At 54.1% G+C, this 19209-nt stretch overlaps 1 protein-coding gene and 1 pseudogene across 4 annotated transcripts; one reads left to right on the top strand and one right to left on the bottom strand.

Annotated features, from left to right (window-relative positions):
• The first annotated feature begins 2271 nt into the window (after positions 1-2271).
• On the top strand, positions 2272-9144 carry LOC129472066 (tubulin alpha-3 chain-like; annotated as a pseudogene).
• Positions 9145-10158: 1014 nt separating this feature from the next.
• On the bottom strand, positions 10159-18958 carry LOC129472067 (mitotic-spindle organizing protein 2B-like). 4 transcript variants are annotated; one of them, XR_010118831.1, is made up of 6 exons: positions 18381-18954; positions 18045-18193; positions 16858-17037; positions 16602-16689; positions 16323-16476; positions 10215-10417 (listed from the first exon to the last, which is right to left on the bottom strand). XR_010118831.1 is itself a non-coding variant. In XM_055261432.2 (4 exons), the coding sequence occupies exons 1-4, from the start codon at positions 18710-18712 to the stop codon at positions 10260-10262; spliced, it is 819 nt and encodes a 272-aa protein (XP_055117407.1). In that variant the 5' UTR covers positions 18713-18953; the 3' UTR covers positions 10159-10259. The 4 variants fall into 4 exon arrangements, 3 of the variants coding, with proteins under 3 accessions (XP_055117407.1, XP_055117412.1, XP_055117413.1); XM_055261432.2 differs by lacking the exons at positions 16323-16476; positions 16602-16689 and having other exon boundaries at positions 10159-10417; positions 18381-18953; XM_055261437.2 differs by lacking the exons at positions 16323-16476; positions 16602-16689; positions 16858-17037 and having other exon boundaries at positions 10159-10417; positions 18381-18940.
• Positions 18959-19209: the final 251 nt, after the last annotated feature.

Raw genomic sequence — 19209 nt, 5'->3', positions numbered from 1 at the left:
AGAGTCAGGTGACTATTCCAAACTCCTCCAAAATGGGTATTGGGTCCCCACTCTGCTCTTCCCGGGACAGGGGTGTGCCTTCCCCTTGCCTGTTGGCCATAAACCCACTCCCTCTCACTAAAGAAATAAGAAAAGAAAAAGTGTTCACAGCACTTTGAGTTATGTGAGGTGTGCAGAACTTATCAGGCCCAGAGAGACAGGAATATGGACTTCAGTTACACCCATTGTACTCATGCCCTGGGGTGACTGTTTAAAGGCATTTTGTTCCTGACTAGCTCAACCCATTATCTTCCTGTTCCTGGAATTTGTGATATGAAAGACAATGTAGACAATGTAGAGACAATAAATAGCTTTTTTTTTTTTTTTTTTTTGAGACAGAGTCTCGCTGTGTCGCCCAGGCTGGAGTGCAGTGGTGCTATCTCGGCTCACTGCAAGCTCCACCTCCCGGGTTCACGCCATCCTCCTGTCTCAGCATCCAGAGTAGCTGGGACTACAGGCACCCGCCACCACGCCTGGATAATTTTTTGTATTTTTAGTAGAGACAGGGTTTCACTGTGTTAGCCAGGATGGTCTCGATCTCCTGACCTCGTGATCTGCCTGCCTTGGCCTCCCAAAGTCCTGGGATTACAGGCATGAGCCATCGTGCCCGGCCTTCTTTTTTTTTTGAGATGGAGTTTCACTCTATTGCCCAGACTGGAGTGCAGTGGCGTGATCTCGGCTCACTGCAAACCCCGTCTCCTGGGTTCAAGTGATTATCTTACCTCAGCCTCCCAAGTAGCTGGGACTATAGATGCTCACCACCATGCCTGGCTAATTTTTGTATTTTTAGTAGAGACAGGGTTTCATCATGTTGGCCAGGCCGGTCTCAAACTCCTGACCTCAAGTGATCCTCCCACCTTGGCCTCTCAAAGTGCTGGGAGCCACCACGCCTGACCCAATAAATAGCTTACGTTATTTTAATATAAATTCCTCAGGCTAGGCCAGCCGAGGTGGGAGGATGCCTTCAGGTCAGGAGTTCAAGACTAGCCTGGACAACACAGCAAGACTTCCTCTCTAATTTCAAAATTCTTTGTAAACAACTTAGGAACTGCCTCTTCTTTTCCTTTAAAAACCCACTTATAACTGCTGCTAATATATTAAGACAACTTGCATCTCCAGGGTTGCACTTCTCAAACTTGGCCCAGATAAACTTTATTTTTTTTTTCAAGATGGAGTTTCGCTCTGTCGCCCAGGCTTGAGTGCAGTGACATGATCTCAGCTCACTGCAACCTCTGCCTCCCGGGTTCAAGGGATTCTCCTGCCCCAGCCTCCTGAGTAGCTGGGATTACAGGCATGCGCTACCATGCCTTGCTAATTTTAGTTTTGTATTTTTTGTAAAAACGGGCAAGGTGGGTCTCACCACGTTGCCCAGGCTGGTCTTGAACTCCTGACCTGAAGCAATTCTCCTGCCGTGGCCTCCTAAAGCACTGGAATTACAGGCATGAGCCGGTGTGCCTGGCCCAACCTCTCCACTTACGTTAATTTTGCCTCCTTTCTTCCTTTTTTTTTGAGATAGAGTCTGGCTCTATTGCCCAGGCTGGAGTGTTCTGTGGCCCAATCTCGGCTCACTGCAACAACTGCCTCCCAGATTCAAGCGATTCTCCTACCTCAGCCTCCCGTGTAGCTGGGATTACAAGTGCCTACCACCAGCCTGGGTAATTTTTGTATTTTTAGTAGAGACAGGTTTTCACCATATTGGCCAGGCTGGTCTCGGGAACTCTCGACCTCAGGTGATCCACCCGCCTCGGCCTCCCAAAGTGCTGGGATTGCAGGCGTTAGCCATCGCGCCCGGCCCGTTTTCTCCTTTTGGGTCACAAAAGTGATTGAATCCTGCCACTTCCCGGGTGCTGGGTGGGAACAGGGAAGGGGGGATAATTGCGGTGCTGCTGTGACTTGGGTAGATGGCGGGAAGGCCTCTCAGAGGCGGCCCTGTTTGCAAAGATCTGAATTAGGCAGGGAGAGGAGCAGGCCTGGGGCAATCAGGGAGGGGGCAGTGGCACACTGGGAGCAAGGCAATGTTCTGCGACCCACAGAGGCAGTACAGTAGCTGTTCCAACCCTGGTCAGAAGACACCCCGGAAATGCCTCAGCACCCGCACAGCCTTTGATGACCCCGCTGCCTTCCCGCCAATCCTGCATCCAATCAGAGAGCGTCCCCACTACACGTGTTGAGCAATGGCCAATCAGAACTGGGGCCCGGCCCTCGGCCCGCCTCCCAGGAACTCTGAGCCAATGGCGGCCTGGCATCGGCGGGCCTCTCCCGTGCAGCGCTCGCTGACAGGCGGTTGCAGGTGGGCGCTCGGCAGCTGTGGCAGCCGGTTGAGGTCTGGAAGTAGCACTGGGCTAAAGCAGTGGATTTCACCATGGTAAGGCCTGGGTCACTCCCGCCCCGCAGATGCCCAGGCAGACGAAGTTGGCCTCGGGTGCACAGAGGGATGTTGTTGTGGGCCTGGGCGATGAGAGGAGGCCAGAGAAGGACGCAGGGTCTAGTGCGGGACAGGAGGACATGGGATCGTCTCCTGGATCTGCGGGTCCCAGCGCAGGGACTGCGGCTTTTGTTTTAGATGAAGCTGCGGGCCTTCAGTGGACGGGGACCATTGACAGTGTCCTGTCCCCCAGAGAGCAAATAGTGGCGTCGCCTCTTGAAGACGGGAGGGCGCTGCTCCCGCTTCACATGTCTTTGTGCTACTGGAAACGACTGAGGAGCCCCAGGAGCCTTCGCTGACGGGGGTTGGGGCCGTGGACATTGGTCAGATTAGGAATTAAGGCTCAGACGCTGCTGCAACTTGCCTCGTTCACCTAAAGGCAGCCGTTAGGCCAGGCGCGGTGGCTCACGCCTGGAATCCCAGCCCTTGGGGAGGTGGAGGCGGGCAGATCACCTGATGTCTGGAGTTCAAGATCAGCCTGACCAACATGGTGAAACCCTGTCTCTACAAAAAAATACAAAAATTACCCGGGCATGATGATGCGGGTCTGTGGTTCCAGCTACTCGGGAGGCTGAGGTGGGAGGATCAGCCCAGCCTGGAACTTTGAGGCTGCAGTGAGTCGTGATGGCACCACTGCACTCCAGCCTGGGCCACAGAGACCCTGCCTCAAAACAACAAACAAAAAAAACAGCCTGTTAACAGATTCCCAAGTCTGAATAGCTGTGGTTTGTCAGTTATCCTTTTTTTCCTTTCTTTCTCTTTTTCTTTTCTTTTTTTTTTTTTTTTTTTTTTGAGACCGCACTCAACAAATGCTCTGTTGCCCAGGCTGGAGCACAGTTGCAGGATCACGGCTCCCTGCAACCTTGAACCCCTGGGTTCCAGCAGTCCTCCCGCCTCAGCCTTCCGAGTAGCTGCTACTACAGGTGTGTGCCACCACACCTGGCTAATTTGTAAATTTTTCATAGGGACAGGGACTCACTATGTTACCCAGGCTGGTCTCAAACTGGTCCCAAGCGATCCTCTCGCCTCAGCCTTCCAAAGTGCTGGGATGACAGGAATGAGCCACCACACCCGGCTTGGCAGGGTTTAAAGAAACTACCAAAGGACAGTGCAGCATCCCAGCACTGATGACGTCTGGGAGCCATTACACCCGTAGGCTTCAAGGGGTAGAGAGAGGGAGTGGTTACAAGAAATTGAAAGGGTAGTTTTATGAAGAGGGCAACCTGCCAAAAGTGTGGCCTTGAGAGGGATTCAGGTCACCCACAGCAGTTGAGCAGGATGGGGCCAAGGAGGGAGTACCCTGGCACTGCTTTCCTCCAGCTCCCCAGTATCCCACTGTTGCCTGCCATTGACCAAACCAGCAAGAAGCCAGAGGGCGAGGAAGGCCTCTGATGCTGTTCTCAAGGGTCAGCCTTTGAGAGCACAGAGCAGGTGGTGAATGATGGAGGGGGTAGATCTGGGGGGCAGAGAGAGGACACACACTGAGCACCTGGGCTTAGACCATGGTGACCTGGGACCTACTCTGTATTTCCTTACTCAACCCAGCTACCTTATCCTTTGATCAGGACATAATCAAAAACTGCTATATATTCTTCAGAGAATTACTGTGACTGGCTATAATGTGGAGTTGATTATTGACATTACATGGCTTCCAAGTTTTAAAATAACCTTTTTTGTGTAGTGGCAAACAGGTTCTAGGGCTGCCTCTAGAACTTAGTAGCTAGTGTGGTTTACAGCAAGTTAGTTTTCACAGGGATAAAGGGATCAGTCACCTAACCCTCCTAGGAAATATCAATTGTGAAAGCGCCAGATACTGAAGCACTATATAAATATTAAATTAGAATATTTTGCATGCCATGTGGTTTCAAGTTGCCTTGAAATGAATGGGTTCATGTTTATGTTCCGGTTCACAGCGCGAGTGTATCTCTATCCACGTGGGGCAGGCGGGTGTCCAGATTGGCAATGCCTGCTGGGAACTGTACTGCCTTGAACATGGAATTCAGCCTGATGGTCAAATGCCAAGTGATAAAACCATTGGTGGCGGGGACGACTCCTTCAACACGTTCTTCAGTGAGACTGGAGCTGGCAAGCACGTGCCTAGAGCAGTGTTTGTGGACCTGGAGCCCACTGTGGTCGGTAGGTACCTAGGCACTGGATGGCAGCTTTCCTGAGAGGGTGGGAGAGGATTGGTAAAGCCCCGTATGGGCTCCTTTGAATCCTGCTGAAAGGATGGGATAGACAGGCATATGCCCATGGCATTGTTAGGAGGGAAACTGAAAGGTTCGTGATGAAAGTGTTTGTGAGACTCGGCTCCTAATTTGGGAAAACCTGACCTACAGGGAAAAGCTGCTTTGCCAGCAGTAAGATGCGCTGTGAAGAGATTCCCTCGTGGCTGCCTCAGCCCTGCTCAGGTGGCCCTGCCTGCACTGTGCAGTGGCATTGGTTTCCTCCTGAATGCTGTGCACTCTCTTATGCTGGTGCACAAGAGTCTTGACCTGCGTCTTAGGCATAGAAGGTAAGTACAGAACAGTCATTTGCTTCCTTCAGATTAGCAGCCTGAGGTAGTTTCCAAGGAGAGCTACAAAGAGGCAGCACCTTTCAGTGGCCCCCCAGGAGATGACAGCATCACTTGAAAGCCTGTGGGACCCAGGTCATCCAGGGTGGCCTGATGGGACTGCCCTGCAGAAGTCACACTGACCTGGTGACTGCCCAGGTTGTAAGAGTTTTTAACTTACAGCCTTTGATGTAGCTACACGTAGGAAAGAATTGTGTACCTGCGTAGGAGTGCAAGAGCTTATTTCCTTTCACTGGGAACTGGTCCTGCTGACATTTATACCACAAGCTGAGTTTAACTTCGTAGAGTCATGAATTGCATCTGCAGTTTGGTTATCACACAGAGACATTTTCTAGCAGACACTGCCACTGTTGACCTATGACATGTAGGTCATGTACTTTGAACAGCATGTACTCTGTAGAAGTGAACAGTCCTGGAATGTGTCCATCTTGGTGAGTACAGGCCTTAAAAATTCACAGCACACACTGTCTCTTTTGTAGATGAAGTGTGCACAGGGACCTACAGGCAGCTCTTCCACCCGGAACAGCTGATCACCGGAAAGGAAGATGCAGCCAATAATTACGCCAGGGGCCATTACACCATCGGCAAGGAGATTGTTGACCTAGTCCTGGACCGGATCCGCAAACTGGTAAGAAGAGAAGGTTTCATGTGGCCATTGTCTTGGATGGGAGGGTAGTTCTTGGAATGTGAAAGGGAAGTCATTTTATCAACACTTAGACCAGCATCTTGGCCAGGCGCGGTGGCTCACATGTGTAATCTCAGCACTTTGGGAAGCTAAAGCAGATGGATTACCTGAGGTCAGGAGTTTGAGACCAGCCTGGCCTACATGGTGAAACTCTATGTCTACTAAAAATATGAAAATTAGCTAGGTGTGGTGGCACACACCTGTACTCCCAGCTACTTGAGAGGCTGAGGCAGGAGAATTGCGTGAACCCAGAAGGCAGAGGTTGCAGTGAGCTGAGATTACACCACTGCACTCTAGCCTGGACAACAGAGCAAGATTTCATCTCAAACAAACAAACAAAAACTTAGACCAGCATCTTGAGTCCTACTGAGTCTGCAATGGTGATTTGTCTGTAGACCTTTGCTTTTCTTTGCTTCAAAGTGTACCGTGTGTTTATTATGGATGATTTGAATCCATATCAACTCTTTAGAGGCAAAGAGAAGTGGCCCTGGCTTGTTGGCGATTGGTGGTGTGGCTTCCACGGGCATTGGCTCACGTTGTCTGGTTTCTCTCAGGCGGATCTGTGCACAGGACCGCAGGGCTTCCTCATCTTCCACAGCTTTGGGGGCGGCACTGGCTCTGGGTTCGCATCTCTGCTCATGGAGCGGCTCTCAGTGGATTACGGCAAGAAGTCCAAGCTAGAGTTTGCCATTTACCCAGCCCCCCAGGTCTCCACGGCCGTGGTGGAGCCCTACAACTCCATCCTGACCACCCATACGACCCTGGAACATTCTGACTGTGCCTTCATGGTCGACAATGAAGCCATCTATGACATATGTCGGCGCAACCTGGACATCGAACGTCCCACGTACACCAACCTCAATCGTCTGATTGGGCAGATCGTGTCCTCCATCACGGCCTCCCTGCGATTCGATGGGGCCCTGAATGTGGACTTGACGGAATTCCAGACCAACCTAGTGCCGTACCCCCGCATCCACTTCCCCCTGGCCACCTATGCCCCAGTCATCTCAGCCGAGAAGGCCTACCATGAGCAGCTGTCTGGCTGAGATCACCAATGCCTGCTTTGAGCCAGCCAATCAGATGGTCAAGTGTGACCCTCGCCATGGCAAGTACATGGCCTGCTGCATGTTGTACAGGGGGGACGTGGTCCCCAAAGACGTCAACGCGGCCATCGCCACCATCAAGACCAAACGCACTATCCAGTTTGTGGATTGGTGCCCGACTGGATTTAAGGTATGACTGGGTGATGTGGAGGCCTTTTAGCAAGCAGCAGATGCACAAAATAACAATGGCCCTGAAGGCCCACATCCTTTGGGGAGACTATCCCTGTCCCATGGGCTAGGCATGTGGGCATAAATTAGTGAACCAGAGTTGATAATTGATTCAGTGATTTTTTTTTTTTTTTTTTTTTGAGATAGTCTTGCTCTGTCGACCAGGCTAGAGTGCAGTGGTGCGATCTCAGCTAACTGCAACCTCTGCCTCCCGGGTTCAAGCAATTCTCCGGCCTCACCCTCCCAAGTAGCTGGGATTACAGGTACCCGCCACCACGCCTGGCTAATTTTTGTATTTTTAGTAGAGACGGGGTTTCGCCATGTTGGCCAGGTTGGTCTTGAACTCCTGACCTCAGGTGATCTGCCTGCCTCAGCCTCCCAAAGTGCTGGGATTACAGTTGTGAGCCACTGCACCCAGCTCAGTGATGTCTTTTAAACTCTCTTTCTGAGTCATCACACTATATATCTGTGGTGAGCTTTGTAGATTTATTTATTTTTTGAGACAGGGTCTCGCTTTGTCCATCAGGCTGTAGTAGTGTGATCTTGGCTCACTGCAACCTCTGCCTCCCAGGCTCCAGCGATTCTCTCACCTCAGCCTCCCAAGTAGCTGGGACCACAGACATGCACCACCATGCCTGGGTGATTTTTTTTTTTTTTTTTTTTTTTTTGAGACAGTCTTGCTCTGTCGCCCAGGTTGGAATGCAGTGGCGCGATCTTCACTCACTGCAACCTCCACCTCCCGGGTTCAAGCAGTTCTCTGCCTCAGCCTCCCAAGTAGCTGGGATTACAGGCACCTGCCACCCCACCTGGCTAATTTTTGTATTTTTAGTAGAGATGGGATTTTGCCATGTTGGCCAGGCTGGTCTCGAACTCCTGGCCTCAGGTGATCCACCCGCCTTAGCCTCCCAAGTGCTGGATTACAGGCACGAGCCACCGCACCCAGCTAATATTTGTATTTTTAGTAGAGATGGTGTTTGGCCATGTTGGCCAGGCTGGTCTCAAACCCCTGGCCTCATGTGATCTGCCCGCCTTAGTCTCCCAAAGTGCTGGGGTCACAGGCTTGGGCCACCACACCTTGCCTGATGTTGTCATTTATAGAACAAGTTTGCTGATCCCTGCTCTGGTTGACCCTGTGCACTGCTGCCTGGATCTCAGGTCGTGTTATTCCCGAGTTCTGAAACTTGGAATGCTTCCCCTTTGGTTACTACCTTGGAATGTCACCCCTTACTTAGGCAGGCACATGGACCACTTCGACCACTTCCTGCTGCTGTGGTAGCAGCATTCATATGACTCTTGACCCATGATCTGCTACCTTTGCATATCCACAGTGGCTTGTTTTGTGGGTCAGAAGTGGGTATGATGTTCCTTGCGATAGCATGGGGAAGAGTTGTGTACTCTGAATCTATCTGGGTGGAAAAAGTTTAGCTATAGAATTTAATTGTAATCTACAAAGAAGACAAGCAGCATACATTTTCAGAGGGAAGACTGTCTTCACCTGGGCACCTATCACGTGTCACAGGTACTAGGACACAGCCCTTTAGGTAGCTTGGGATCCCACCAGGGTGGCTACTTCCAAGGTTCCTTCTCTATTCCTCGTCTGGAACTATCACCCTGCCTGGCGCAGAGAAGGGCTTAGTGACGTTTGTGAGGTGAACTGAGCATTCTCCTTGTCGCCTACAGGGTGTCTTCTGTTTGAGGAAAAGTAGCTACCATTTCTAGGTTTGATATAAGCTTCACGGACTGCTCTTTCCCTTCTCCGGCAGGTGGGCATTAACTACCAGCCCCCCACAGTGGTCCCCGGGGGAGACCTGGCCAAGGTGCAGCGGGCCGTGTGCATGCTGAGCAACACCACGGCCGTCGCGGAGGCCTGGGCCCGCCTGGACCATAAGAAGTTCGATCTCATGTATGCCAAGCGGGCCTTTGTGCACTGGTACGTGGGCGAAGGCATGGAAGAGGGAGAGTTCTCTGAGGCCCGCGAGGACCTAGCGGCTCTAGAGAAGGATTATGAAGAGGTGGGCGTGGATTCCGTGGAAGCTGAGGCTGAAGAAGGTGAAGAATACTGAGGGGAGGGTGTGGTGGGTTCTCCCCTGCCACCCCCAGGATGGCTGCTTTCAAGTTGTTTGCAATTAAAGGTTCTGTATAAAACCAAGATCTCTGTGTGTCGTACAGCTTAGCTCTGCCTACAGGAGCCGGTGGGACCCCAGAGCCTGCATGGACAGTGGTGGGGTGCCAGCCTGCCCTGCTGGCGTGGGGTTAGATGCAGCACGACTATACATAAGCAGCTGCCATGGAAGTAACATGACCAGGGGAAAACAGTGTTTCTTCAAAGCCAGGCATTCAATGTATAGATTTCATAAATTCTAGGAAAGCAGAGTCAGGGTTTTCAACTGAATTTGCGATTTTTTGGGCTTCTTTATTGATGGGTCATGCTGGCTAAAACGGAGACTAGAAGTGTTGGAGGTCTGTGGATGGGGCTTGTCCATGAAGTCTCTAAAGCTGTGAGTCAAATGTGTAAGATCAGGACATCTTAGAGAGGGAAAGAATATTAACCGAGTTCCGCACAGCATTCGTGACCCACAGAAGGTTACAACACACCCATGCTGACCCCAGTGCTCTACGGTAACCCGGAAGGCAGCGTTTGCCCTCTGTGCGCACACACAGCCACCCTGTCCCTCAGCACTGCCAACTGTCTTGGTAGAAAACCTCCCATGAGGTGGGAGATCGAGACCATCCTAGCTAACACGGTGAAACCCCATCTCTACTAAAAATACAACAAAATTAGCCGGGCATGGTAGTGGGCACCTGTGGGCCCAGCTACTTGGGAGGCTGAGGCAGGAGAATGGCATGAACCCAGGAGGCAGAGCTTGTAGTGAGCCGAGATTACACCACTGCACTCCAGCTTGGGTGACAGAGCAAGACTCCGTTTCAAAAAACAAAAAACAAAAACAAAAACAAAAAACTCCCACATTTCAAGTGAAGCTTGTTGACGCCTATTTATAAAAGACCTGGCAATCCAGACACATTTTCTCAGAACCCAAATCAGGTTCAGGAAGTTGACCCATGGTGAAGGGACCTGGTTAGTTCACTGTGGCACAACCAGGCCCGGCACAGAAACTTCATTCTAAGTGTGCCTTAATATCAAAAAAATACGGTAGAGAACATCTGACCTGGACCCTCTGCATCTCAGAAAGGTTTATTATCAACTGAAGGAGATAACACGTAGCCTTTGCTGGGGACAAAGATGTGATAAGTCTCTGCCCCATCCTAGGTGCTGCCCCGCGTAGGGCTCTTCCCAGGCCCGCCCCCCTTGGGCAGCCTGGTAGCGCTGGGCTGGCGTGGCATCCTCTGGCTGGATCCTTCGCGGCTGCTGCGTTCCACCAGGGCCAATGCTCCCCCGAGGGCAGTGCTGCCTTTGTTTCTCCCTAAGGAGACATAAAGCACAACGATTAGGAATGGGTGCGCCCCGTAACTGCAGCACCTGCTGTACTCGTACTCCTTGGGCAACATTTGGGTCTACACATTTCCATCAAAGTCGCTTCAGCTAGAGGCCCTGCATCAGCCCCAAGTCCTGAGACTCAGAACCACTAAAGACAGGTCACGCCCCAGAAGCCCTTGGCAGTGTGCAGGGGACCCTTTAGGATGTGTCCTAGGAGTGAAGCCATGCAAGGAGCACACTGCCAAGGGAACATTTTAAAAGGACCTATTTAGGGAAAGGTAGGTGCGCTGGTCCACACCTAGCCTGGTCAGTAAACCTAGTCTGCCCTGATGGTGCCATCAGCAGCAGCAGCAGCAGCAGGGACGCGCTGCCTCATCCTCAAGGTGTGTTCACGCTGGACTGTACATCTGAGCTGCCCTAGATGGTGACACGCAGGAAGTACTGCAGTCACCAAGTCCTGGAATTGGGTTTCTGATTTTGATTTTGGAAGCTCTTTCATTGTTTCCTACCTACCCGAGTGTTCTGCAGTGGTCAAGCCTCTTGCTTTTGGGTTTAGCTGCCAGATTCCATGACAGGGTTCCTGCCACGGTCTGAATGCTTGAGACTTTCCTTCTGACCACCAGAGGCTCTCTCGGATGAAGACCACTGGTTCAGAGTTTCTTGGATTTGTAATTTGCTTACTTTATTCTTTAAGATAGCCAAGAAAGATCTGCAACCACACTTGAGCCAAAGCTTTATTTTAATGGGATGGATTTCCCTGGGCTCAGGGTGTTGACAGCATCAGCAAGACTGAGAGGACTCTCCAAGGTACAAACGTGCCTGGGTAGCAGGCTTGCCCATGGGGTCACAGCCCCCCATGCGGAGTGCCTTGGCCAGGGCTCTCCCCTGCTCTGGCCTGGCAGGGTCTGGCCCGTGGGCTCTAAACAGGGCATGTGTCCCCTGCCTGACTCAGTGTTGGGTCCCCCATTTCGTCCCCCTAGCGCTTCCTTTGTCCTGACTGGGGAAGTGCCTTGACCACTCTGACCTAATCAGCTACATGTTCCCCTGCAGGCTCAAATCCTGGCTGGGGCTTGCATGTTCCCAGACACTGATACACGTTTAGGTTGTTGACTGGAACACTGAAAGATCTGACATGTTGCTAAGCACATGGAAACTGGCCCCACCCCCTCAGTGCGGTGTGCCTGGGCACAACCTCTTTCCTGGCTGTCCCTCATGAGGGCACACTGCAGCCCCCTCTGTATGTAAGTTCCCTAACAAATGCTTTGGACTGACCACCCTGGCATTAAGTGTTTCTTCCTTTGGAATCCCAACTGGCTCTCATCCTGGAAAGGTCTGGGGTAGTCCCTTGCGGGAACTCCCCTGCCACCACTTTTAGGGTGACTCCAGACAAGGGTTCAGCCAACAGAACACCCAGCCTCAATCCTGGTCCTTCCTTGGCCTCTTATCAAGTGTAGTCAAGTACCCTGCAAGGGGAAACTGGATTCCTGGAGAAAAGATGCAACCGGGTGTCCAGGGATCTATTAGGTCATTTCTGTTTCACCATCTGTCACCTTGAACAAGCAGAGACTCCTGTGTCTGAGACGCTGTGGACCCCCGCTCTTCCAGAGGTACCTCCAGCTCCCTTTCTATGCTAATACCACAAAATTCTCCCCATACCCTGCAGGGATAGGATGGCCCTCATGAGTTTCCGGGGAGTTCTTCCTCAGAGAATGAGATCTTTGCTCATTCTTGCCTGGTGGTGGTGAGGGTTACAGTGGTGTCATGCTTGGAACTCTGTCAGCTTGGCACACTTGACTCAACAAAGATGGAGTCAGGGTTGCCCTGAGCCAAGGAGGAGCGCAGTCAGGAACACGTGGTGGGTGATGGTTGGCCACCTCAGCCCAGCAGTGACTCGTGAAACAGGCACAAAGCAGACAACGGCCACCACGCATCTCTTGTGGTACGAACTACCATTATTCTAGTCCCCACTGACTGGTCAAGGGGCAAGGATTCTGTCTTCCATGAGCAGATGGGCCTCGCCACCCTGCAGCAGCTCCCACACTGGGCCAGCATCCTCCTCTGAGGCCACAGTCCCTCTGCAGGCCAGGCCAGACAGAGTCAGATCTTCTGTAGCCGCGGCCTAATCTGGGTGCTTAGGTGCCCATGCACTCTCAGCTCCCCACAGCACGTGGCATGGCAGGCCGCAGACTTGAGCCTGACTCAGAGCCGGCTTCCCTTCAGCTTGCCGCCATCTGAGCTTCCTCTCCTCCCCTCAGTAATGACCCAGTCCTTTCTGGAAACAAGGATGAGAGGGAAGCAGAAAAGAGCAAATAACGTTTTGTTTTTTGTTTTGTTTTTTTTTAGTCGTGGGGGAGAGGGGTTTAGAGACTGAGTCTTGCTCTGTCACCTGGGCTAGAGCACAGTGATGCAATCACAGTTCATTGCTGCCCCAAACTCACTGCCTCGAGGGATCTTCCTGCCTCAGCCTCCAGTGTAGCTGGGACTACAAGCATGGGGCCACACCTGGCTAACAATGCTTATCTTTAAATCTGACAGGGTTGACAAACCCTGGAAATGTGAAACCAATATAACTTTAAGCCATAACTGGTATTAAGAAAATCCTGGAAATCTTCAGGAATTGCATGCTCTCAGGGTTAGTGGGGAGCCCTGTTCAGGTCTTCTCACTTTATGAAGGATGAGAAGGCCCAGAATAGAAGGGCCTGCAATGCCTTGCAGTGGGAAAACCAGCTTTGCTTAGCCCTGCTCCCTCGGGAGGGGCTACTGAGTCAGACCGGCTAGACAGTGGGATTGAACCAAGTGTGCCTGCAGGTTGGGGTGTGAGGGCGGGGTGACTGACGCCCCTACACCTGGTCCCTGGAGGGCCCTCCAAAGCGCCAAAGATAGTCAATGACCATTGAATGTTAAAACAGCCTGGCTCAGCAGGGGTCCGTGACTCATGCCTGTAATTCCAGTGCTTTGGGAGGCCAAGGCAGGAGGATCCTTTGAGGCCAGGAGCTAGAGACCAGCTGGGACAACACAGTGAGACCTCCATCTCTATAAAAAATTAAAAAATTAGCCAGGTGTGGTAGTGTGCACCTGTAGTCCCAGATACTCAAGAGGAGGTGGGAGGATTGCCTGAGCCCACGAGGTTAAGGCTGCAGTGAGCTATGAGTGTGCCACTGCACTCCAGCCTGGGTGATAGAGCAAGACTGTCTCAAAAATAAATAAATAAATAAAAAGTAAAAGAAAATGCAGAATTAGCTCAAATACTTTATCTAAAATATCCAACGTATTATTTCAATATGTAATCAGTACATAAGTTATTCATAAGATGTTGCATTCACCTTTGTTCTTTTTCTTGTTTGTTTGTAGAGATGGGTGGGGTCTTGCTATGTTGCCCAGGCTGGTCTCAAACTACGAACTTCAAGTGATGCTCCTGCCTCAGCCTCCCAAAGTGTTGGGATTACAGGTGTGAACCAATGCCCAGCCTCATTCACTTTGGGGTTTTTTGTTTATTTTTGAGACAGGGTCTCACTCTCTCACCCAGGCTGGAGTGCAGTGGTGCAGTTACAGCTCACTGCAACCTCAACCTCCCAGGCTCAAGCAATCCTCTAACCTCAGCCTCCCAAGTAGCTGGAACTACAGATGTGTACCACCATGCCCTGCTAATTTTTGTATGTTTTGTAGAGATTGGGTCTCCCTGTGTTGCCCTGGCTAGTCCTGAACTGCTGAGCTCAAGAGATCCAGCAGCCTCGGCCTCCTAAGGTGTGGTGGGTTTTTTGCATTCCCTTTTGTACTGGTCCTTTGGCATCTGCTGTGCATAACACACGCAGTGCAATGATCACACCAGCCATGTGTGGCCCGAGATTCCTGTATCAGGCAGCACAGCTCAGGTGAGACAGCTTCCACACTCCAAACGTCATCATACACACATGCTCCGGACAACTTTTAAAACATATAGCTTCCCTAAACTTAAATAGAACGCTTGACTGAATTTATTTTTCCCTCAATGACTCCAGACTCTCACCAAGACAAGCATTACCCCTCTGTGCTTCTGGGGTTTTCTGTTTCCCCTTCCCTGTGGGTATGAGTGAATCTGGTGGTGGTTGTCCCCACAGGCCGTCTGGATGGCTGGGGGACAGGCATCCAGAGGACCCAGGGTGCCTGCGGCAGCTCACAGAGGCAAGCTCGAGAGGGCCTGGCCTACAGCCTGGAGAACTCCACACCCGAGTCCTGTGGGAAATCTATGGCCTCCATGCCCCCCAGCTGGATCACTCCGACAATCCCCCTTATGTCCTCCACCCCAGATTCTGCCATTACCAGGGCAGCCGGAGCTCTGTGTGGTCAGATGCTGTAACATGTGGGCCTCAGAGAGCTCTCAGCATTCCATCTGTGGCCTCTGCCTCTCACTCAGCAGTACACTCTTGGTATAGCCCCATATCTGCCCCATTCCCCTCCACCTCCTCCTCAGGTTCCACTCTATCCCCACGGGGCCTCTGTGCCCTCATGTCCTGGCTTTCTGCCACCCAGCCTACAGGACCTGGGCTATGCTTCCAGGACAGAGCCCTCGAGGAACAAATGACCCTGAGGGGCCCAGCACTCCAGGCCACTCCTATCCTCGGGTAAATTCTCTCGGAGCCCCCATTCGCTCACACGGCACCCCCTAATCCTCCCCGCCCCTCTATGCCTGCATTTCCAGTGCCACAACCCCCACATACATCTTGACTGTACCTCCCACCTGCCTCCTCCCGCCCCAGGCCTACCAGCACCTGGACAGCACTCTGCCTCACCCACCCCCTCCTACTGCCCCAGATCACACCTGTGGGGCTCTGCCGACCCCCTCCTGCTCCGCCCTGTGTAACCCTTGCTGCTCTCTGGGCTCTGAAGCCTCCTCCCATCTCCATTGCTAGCAGTTTTTCTTTTTTTTTTTTTTTTGAGACAGGGTCTTCCTCTGTTGCCCAGGCTGGAGTCCAGTCACAAGCTCTCGGCTCACTGCAACAACCCCCTCAGGCTCAGGCGATCCTCCCACCTCAGCCTCCCAAGTAGCTGGGACTACAGATGGGCGCCACCACCACGCCCACCTGGCTGGTTTTTTTTTTTTTTTTTGAGACGGAGTCTCGCTCTATCCCCCAGGCTGGAGTGCAGTGGCGCGATCTTGGCTCACTGTAAGTTCCACCTCCCAGGTTCACGCCATCCTCCTGCCTCAGCCTCCCAAGGAGCTGGGACTACAGGCACCTGCCACCACGCCTGGCTAATTTTTTTTGTATTTTTAGTAGAGACGGGATTTCACCGTGTTAGCCAGGATGGTCTCTATCTCCTGACCTCGAGACCCGCCCGCCTCGGCCTCCCAAAGTGCTGGGATTAAAGGCATGAGCCACCGTGCCCAGCCCTGCATGGCTAGTTTTTGTATTTTTTGTAGAAATGGGGTCTTGCTATGTTGCCCAGGCTGGTCTTGAACTCCTGAGCTCAAGGGATCCACCTGCCTTGACTTCCCAAAGTGCTGGGATTACAGGTGTGAGCCACCACACTGGTCTCGCTGGTGGTTTTCCTCACTGCCTCTCACTGGACTGAGTGTGATCATCTCACTTCCCTGCCACGCCCTCTGCCCTGAGAGCTGGGCCTGGCACCCAGAGCCCTGAGTGAGTGCTGAGTGAGCAGCAACATCCCCTGGAGTGACAAGGACTCTGTTCCAAGTTTCTCCCTCCTGCTGGACACTTGCCCCTCAATTGCTCATCTCAGCCTGCAGTGCATACACTCCTACTACAGGCCTGTCCCTCAGCCCCTCTCCACCCTCTCTTGGGCCTGAGCTCTGGGTGGCAGTGAGGTGGGTGCTGTCAGGAGGCGCATGTAGGAGGTGCAACCAAAGACCCCTGGGCTCTCACAGGCCCCTGGCTCTGGGCCCCTGATCATACCTGGTAAAACCTGGAAAGTGTCCCAACTCAGGAGTGAGGCGGGCAAGGCGGCTGAGTGCTGGAGTGTGGCCATGGGACCAGCACATGGTATCTGTGTGGCACTGCCCAGGAGACTCTGGGAAGGTAGGAGTCTCTGTTTCAGCCTCCAGACTTCCTGTCCAGGTAGGGGACAACTTCTAAGAGGCCGAGGTGTTTGTCACGCCTGGGGCTGTGCTCTCCAGCACAGCACACCGCACCTGGCCAGCTGTCTTCTCCTGGAGTGGGGCTCTTTACACTCACCACAGTTCGCCTTTGGGGTGTGGGGGTGTTGGTCCTGTCCCCGGATGCCAGCCCGACTGTGGGGTCTAGAGACTGCCACACCATATCTCTAATAAACCAAGTCAGAAATTGTGCCCTGTTGCTAAGCAGCAGGGCAGCGGTGGCCTGCATGGTCCTGCCCTCGCAGCTCAAAGCTGCTTGGGCCTCCTGGGGCCAGGCAGTTTCCATGGAAACAAGGGAGAGCACCAACCCCCAGAGATAAGCCAATAAACGCAACCTGCAAAAGGAGAGAACAGGCAGCAAGAGAGGCGGAGGGAACCCGGGGGGCCTGGAGAGAGAGGCGAGTGTGTGGCAGCCGGGCTGTGGAGCAGAACCGGAGAGGCCGCAGGCTGCGGGCTGGAGGAAAAGGAGGGCCTTGCAGGGGGGCTACTGTTCCTGGCAGAGAGAAAGGAGGCCTCTGGAGGTCAGAGAGAGACACAAAGAGAGCAGACAGAGCGAGGGTCAGTGAAGAGGCCAGCACACAGATGCCCGGGCCCTCTTGGGTCAGGGGGCGTGGGTGCCCAGGCCCTGGCACTCCCCCCATGAAGGCAGCCTGCTCTCCACGCCTTCTCAGGATGCCTGTGCGAGTCTCCTTGTGCTTCCAGGCAGGGAGCCAGCTCTGGGCCTCCTTCCATTGGCCTGGGAGGTTGTGCTGCATTTCAGAGAGAGCCATCCGGAGCAGAAGCAACATGCGGAGATGAGCAGGGACGGAGGCTCCACCATGACACTCTCAGTCCCAGCATCTCCTCAGCCCAGTCACCACACTGGAGAGGGAGGAGGCCCTTCAGACCCCGCAGGCCTCTGCACCCTGGGAGTTCTGCCTCTGACTCTCTTCCTGCAATTATCAGAGGGAAGCTGACCAATACTGGCCAAGCCCCTGCGCAGGAACTGGGCCCAGGTGGGGTAAAGGCAGGAAGACCTCTGCCTGCCTTGCTCCCTGGGCACTTCCCTGGATGCTGTATACCACAGGATAGAGATCGAGACTGTCTTTCGAAAAACATTTAGAGACAGGATCTCACCCTATCACCCAGACTGGTCTCAAACTCATGGCCTCTAACGATCCTCCCGCCCTTGGGTCCCAAAGATTACAGGCGTGAGCCACGGCGCCCAGCCCCAAACCGTCTTGATTCCCGACTTTGTAGGATGAAGGCCTGAGTGAAGAGGTGGGAAGGAGCTAAGCGGAGGATCCCTACCCAGCCTGGACCACCCTGGGGCACGCACTCTGCGTCCACCTGACCTAGACGTGCCTCCTAAGGCTGGCAGCGAAGACCGGGAGCAGAGCCCACGGATGGGCCCTGCAGGTGCTGGGCCTAGACCGACAGACAGGCCTGGCCACTCAGGGCCACGCCACCGCTGTGCCGCGCCTGCCCCCTCCCCGCCCGCCACCCCCGCCACTGGGGCAGGGACAGCGGGCCCAGCTCTGACCTCGGGTCTCGGGCACGCTCGACGTGGGCAGAGACACGGCCGCAGGGTCCTGGGGCTCGCTCGCTAGCCTCTGCCCGGCACACATGGACTTGAGCATCTGGAAGACGGCGAGGGGGGCCACGTTAAGCTTCAGCAGGTCCACCAGGATCCTGACGGGGACAGACGCGGGGCCGGTGAGCCCTCTCCGCCCAGCGCGGCCACCTCCCTGAAGACCCAACAAGGACGGGGGCGGGGGGCAGGGGGCCGGGGCTCCTCTCGACCAGCGGGCCGGGCGTACCCGGAGAGCAGAGGTCGGGGGTGTCTAGCGACCATGCGGCCCCCACCCGCTCCGCTCACTTGAACACGTCGGGGTCGATAGCGCCGCCCGCCGCCTGTGCCAGCTCGTACAGCTCCATCTCCTCGGTGCTCAGCACCTTCTTCCGCCGCAGCGCCAGCTTCTGCCGGGCCGCCTCCAGCCCCGGGGGCGCCGCCGACCCCGGCCCCGGACCTACGCCCTGCGCCGCCATCCGCGCGACACACGGAAAGGTGCGCCCCGCCCCGCCGCGCCCCCTAGCGGCTGCGCCCACCGCCCTCTCCCTGCAGCGCCAGCGTCTGGCCTCCCGGGCTGCCCTAGCGGGAGCGGCGGCACCGGCGGCAGCGCGGGGACGAGGCCGCCTCCGCGGTGTCATTGGAGCCCAACAGTTATTGGGCGCTCACGGTGTGCTGAGCGGCGCTCTAGGCGTCGGGAGTGGCATGGCGGACTGCAGGGGCCCGCTGCTTGGCGATCTGGGCCTCTCTGATAGACTGCATTGGTCGTGCTCGCTTAGGTGGCAGCACCCAGCCCAGTGCCAGGCATACATTGGGCGCTCAGTAAATGCCTCTTTCAAGAAAGCGTGCAATTTTCTGGTCCTCGCCGGTGCACCACTAGGGGTCGCTTTTCGGGGCGGGGGGGGGAAGGGGGGCACTAATCAACAACCCTGCTTACGCGCACGCGCATTCCTTGCTGGGTAGAAAGTGCGTGAGCCCTACCTTGGGGCGCCAAAGGCCGCCACAACGCAGGCGCATTCAGCTACAGACCACCCCCTCCTCCGCACTCCTGCCTCTCCACTTCCCCTCCCCGCCCGGTCGGCCTTCGCTTTGCGCACGCGCCTTTTGAGGTAACGGCCCAAAGAGGTAGAAGCGCTTT

Source organism: Symphalangus syndactylus, chromosome 22, assembly GCF_028878055.3.
Source record: "Symphalangus syndactylus isolate Jambi chromosome 22, NHGRI_mSymSyn1-v2.1_pri, whole genome shotgun sequence".
Classification (NCBI taxonomy): Eukaryota; Metazoa; Chordata; class Mammalia; order Primates; family Hylobatidae; genus Symphalangus; species Symphalangus syndactylus.
The sequence above is the reverse complement of the archived record's forward strand: the minus strand, read 5'-3'. Positions and strand labels throughout refer to the sequence as shown.

Bases quoted from the DNA above. Each gene is read 5' to 3' on its own strand.
- LOC129472067 (XM_055261432.2), bottom strand. From the start codon at position 18,712: ATGACACCGCGGAGGCGGCCTCGTCCCCGCGCTGCCGCCGGTGCCGCC. The intron at 18,194-18,380 runs GTGAGCGGAGCG...TGTCCCCGTCAG, and splicing joins ATCGACCCCGACGTGTTCAA to GATCCTGGTGGACCTGCTGA. The intron at 10,418-16,857 runs GTTGCGTTTATT...ATGTCTCCTTAG, and splicing joins CCTGTTCTCTCCTTTTGCAG to GGAGAAACAAAGGCAGCACT.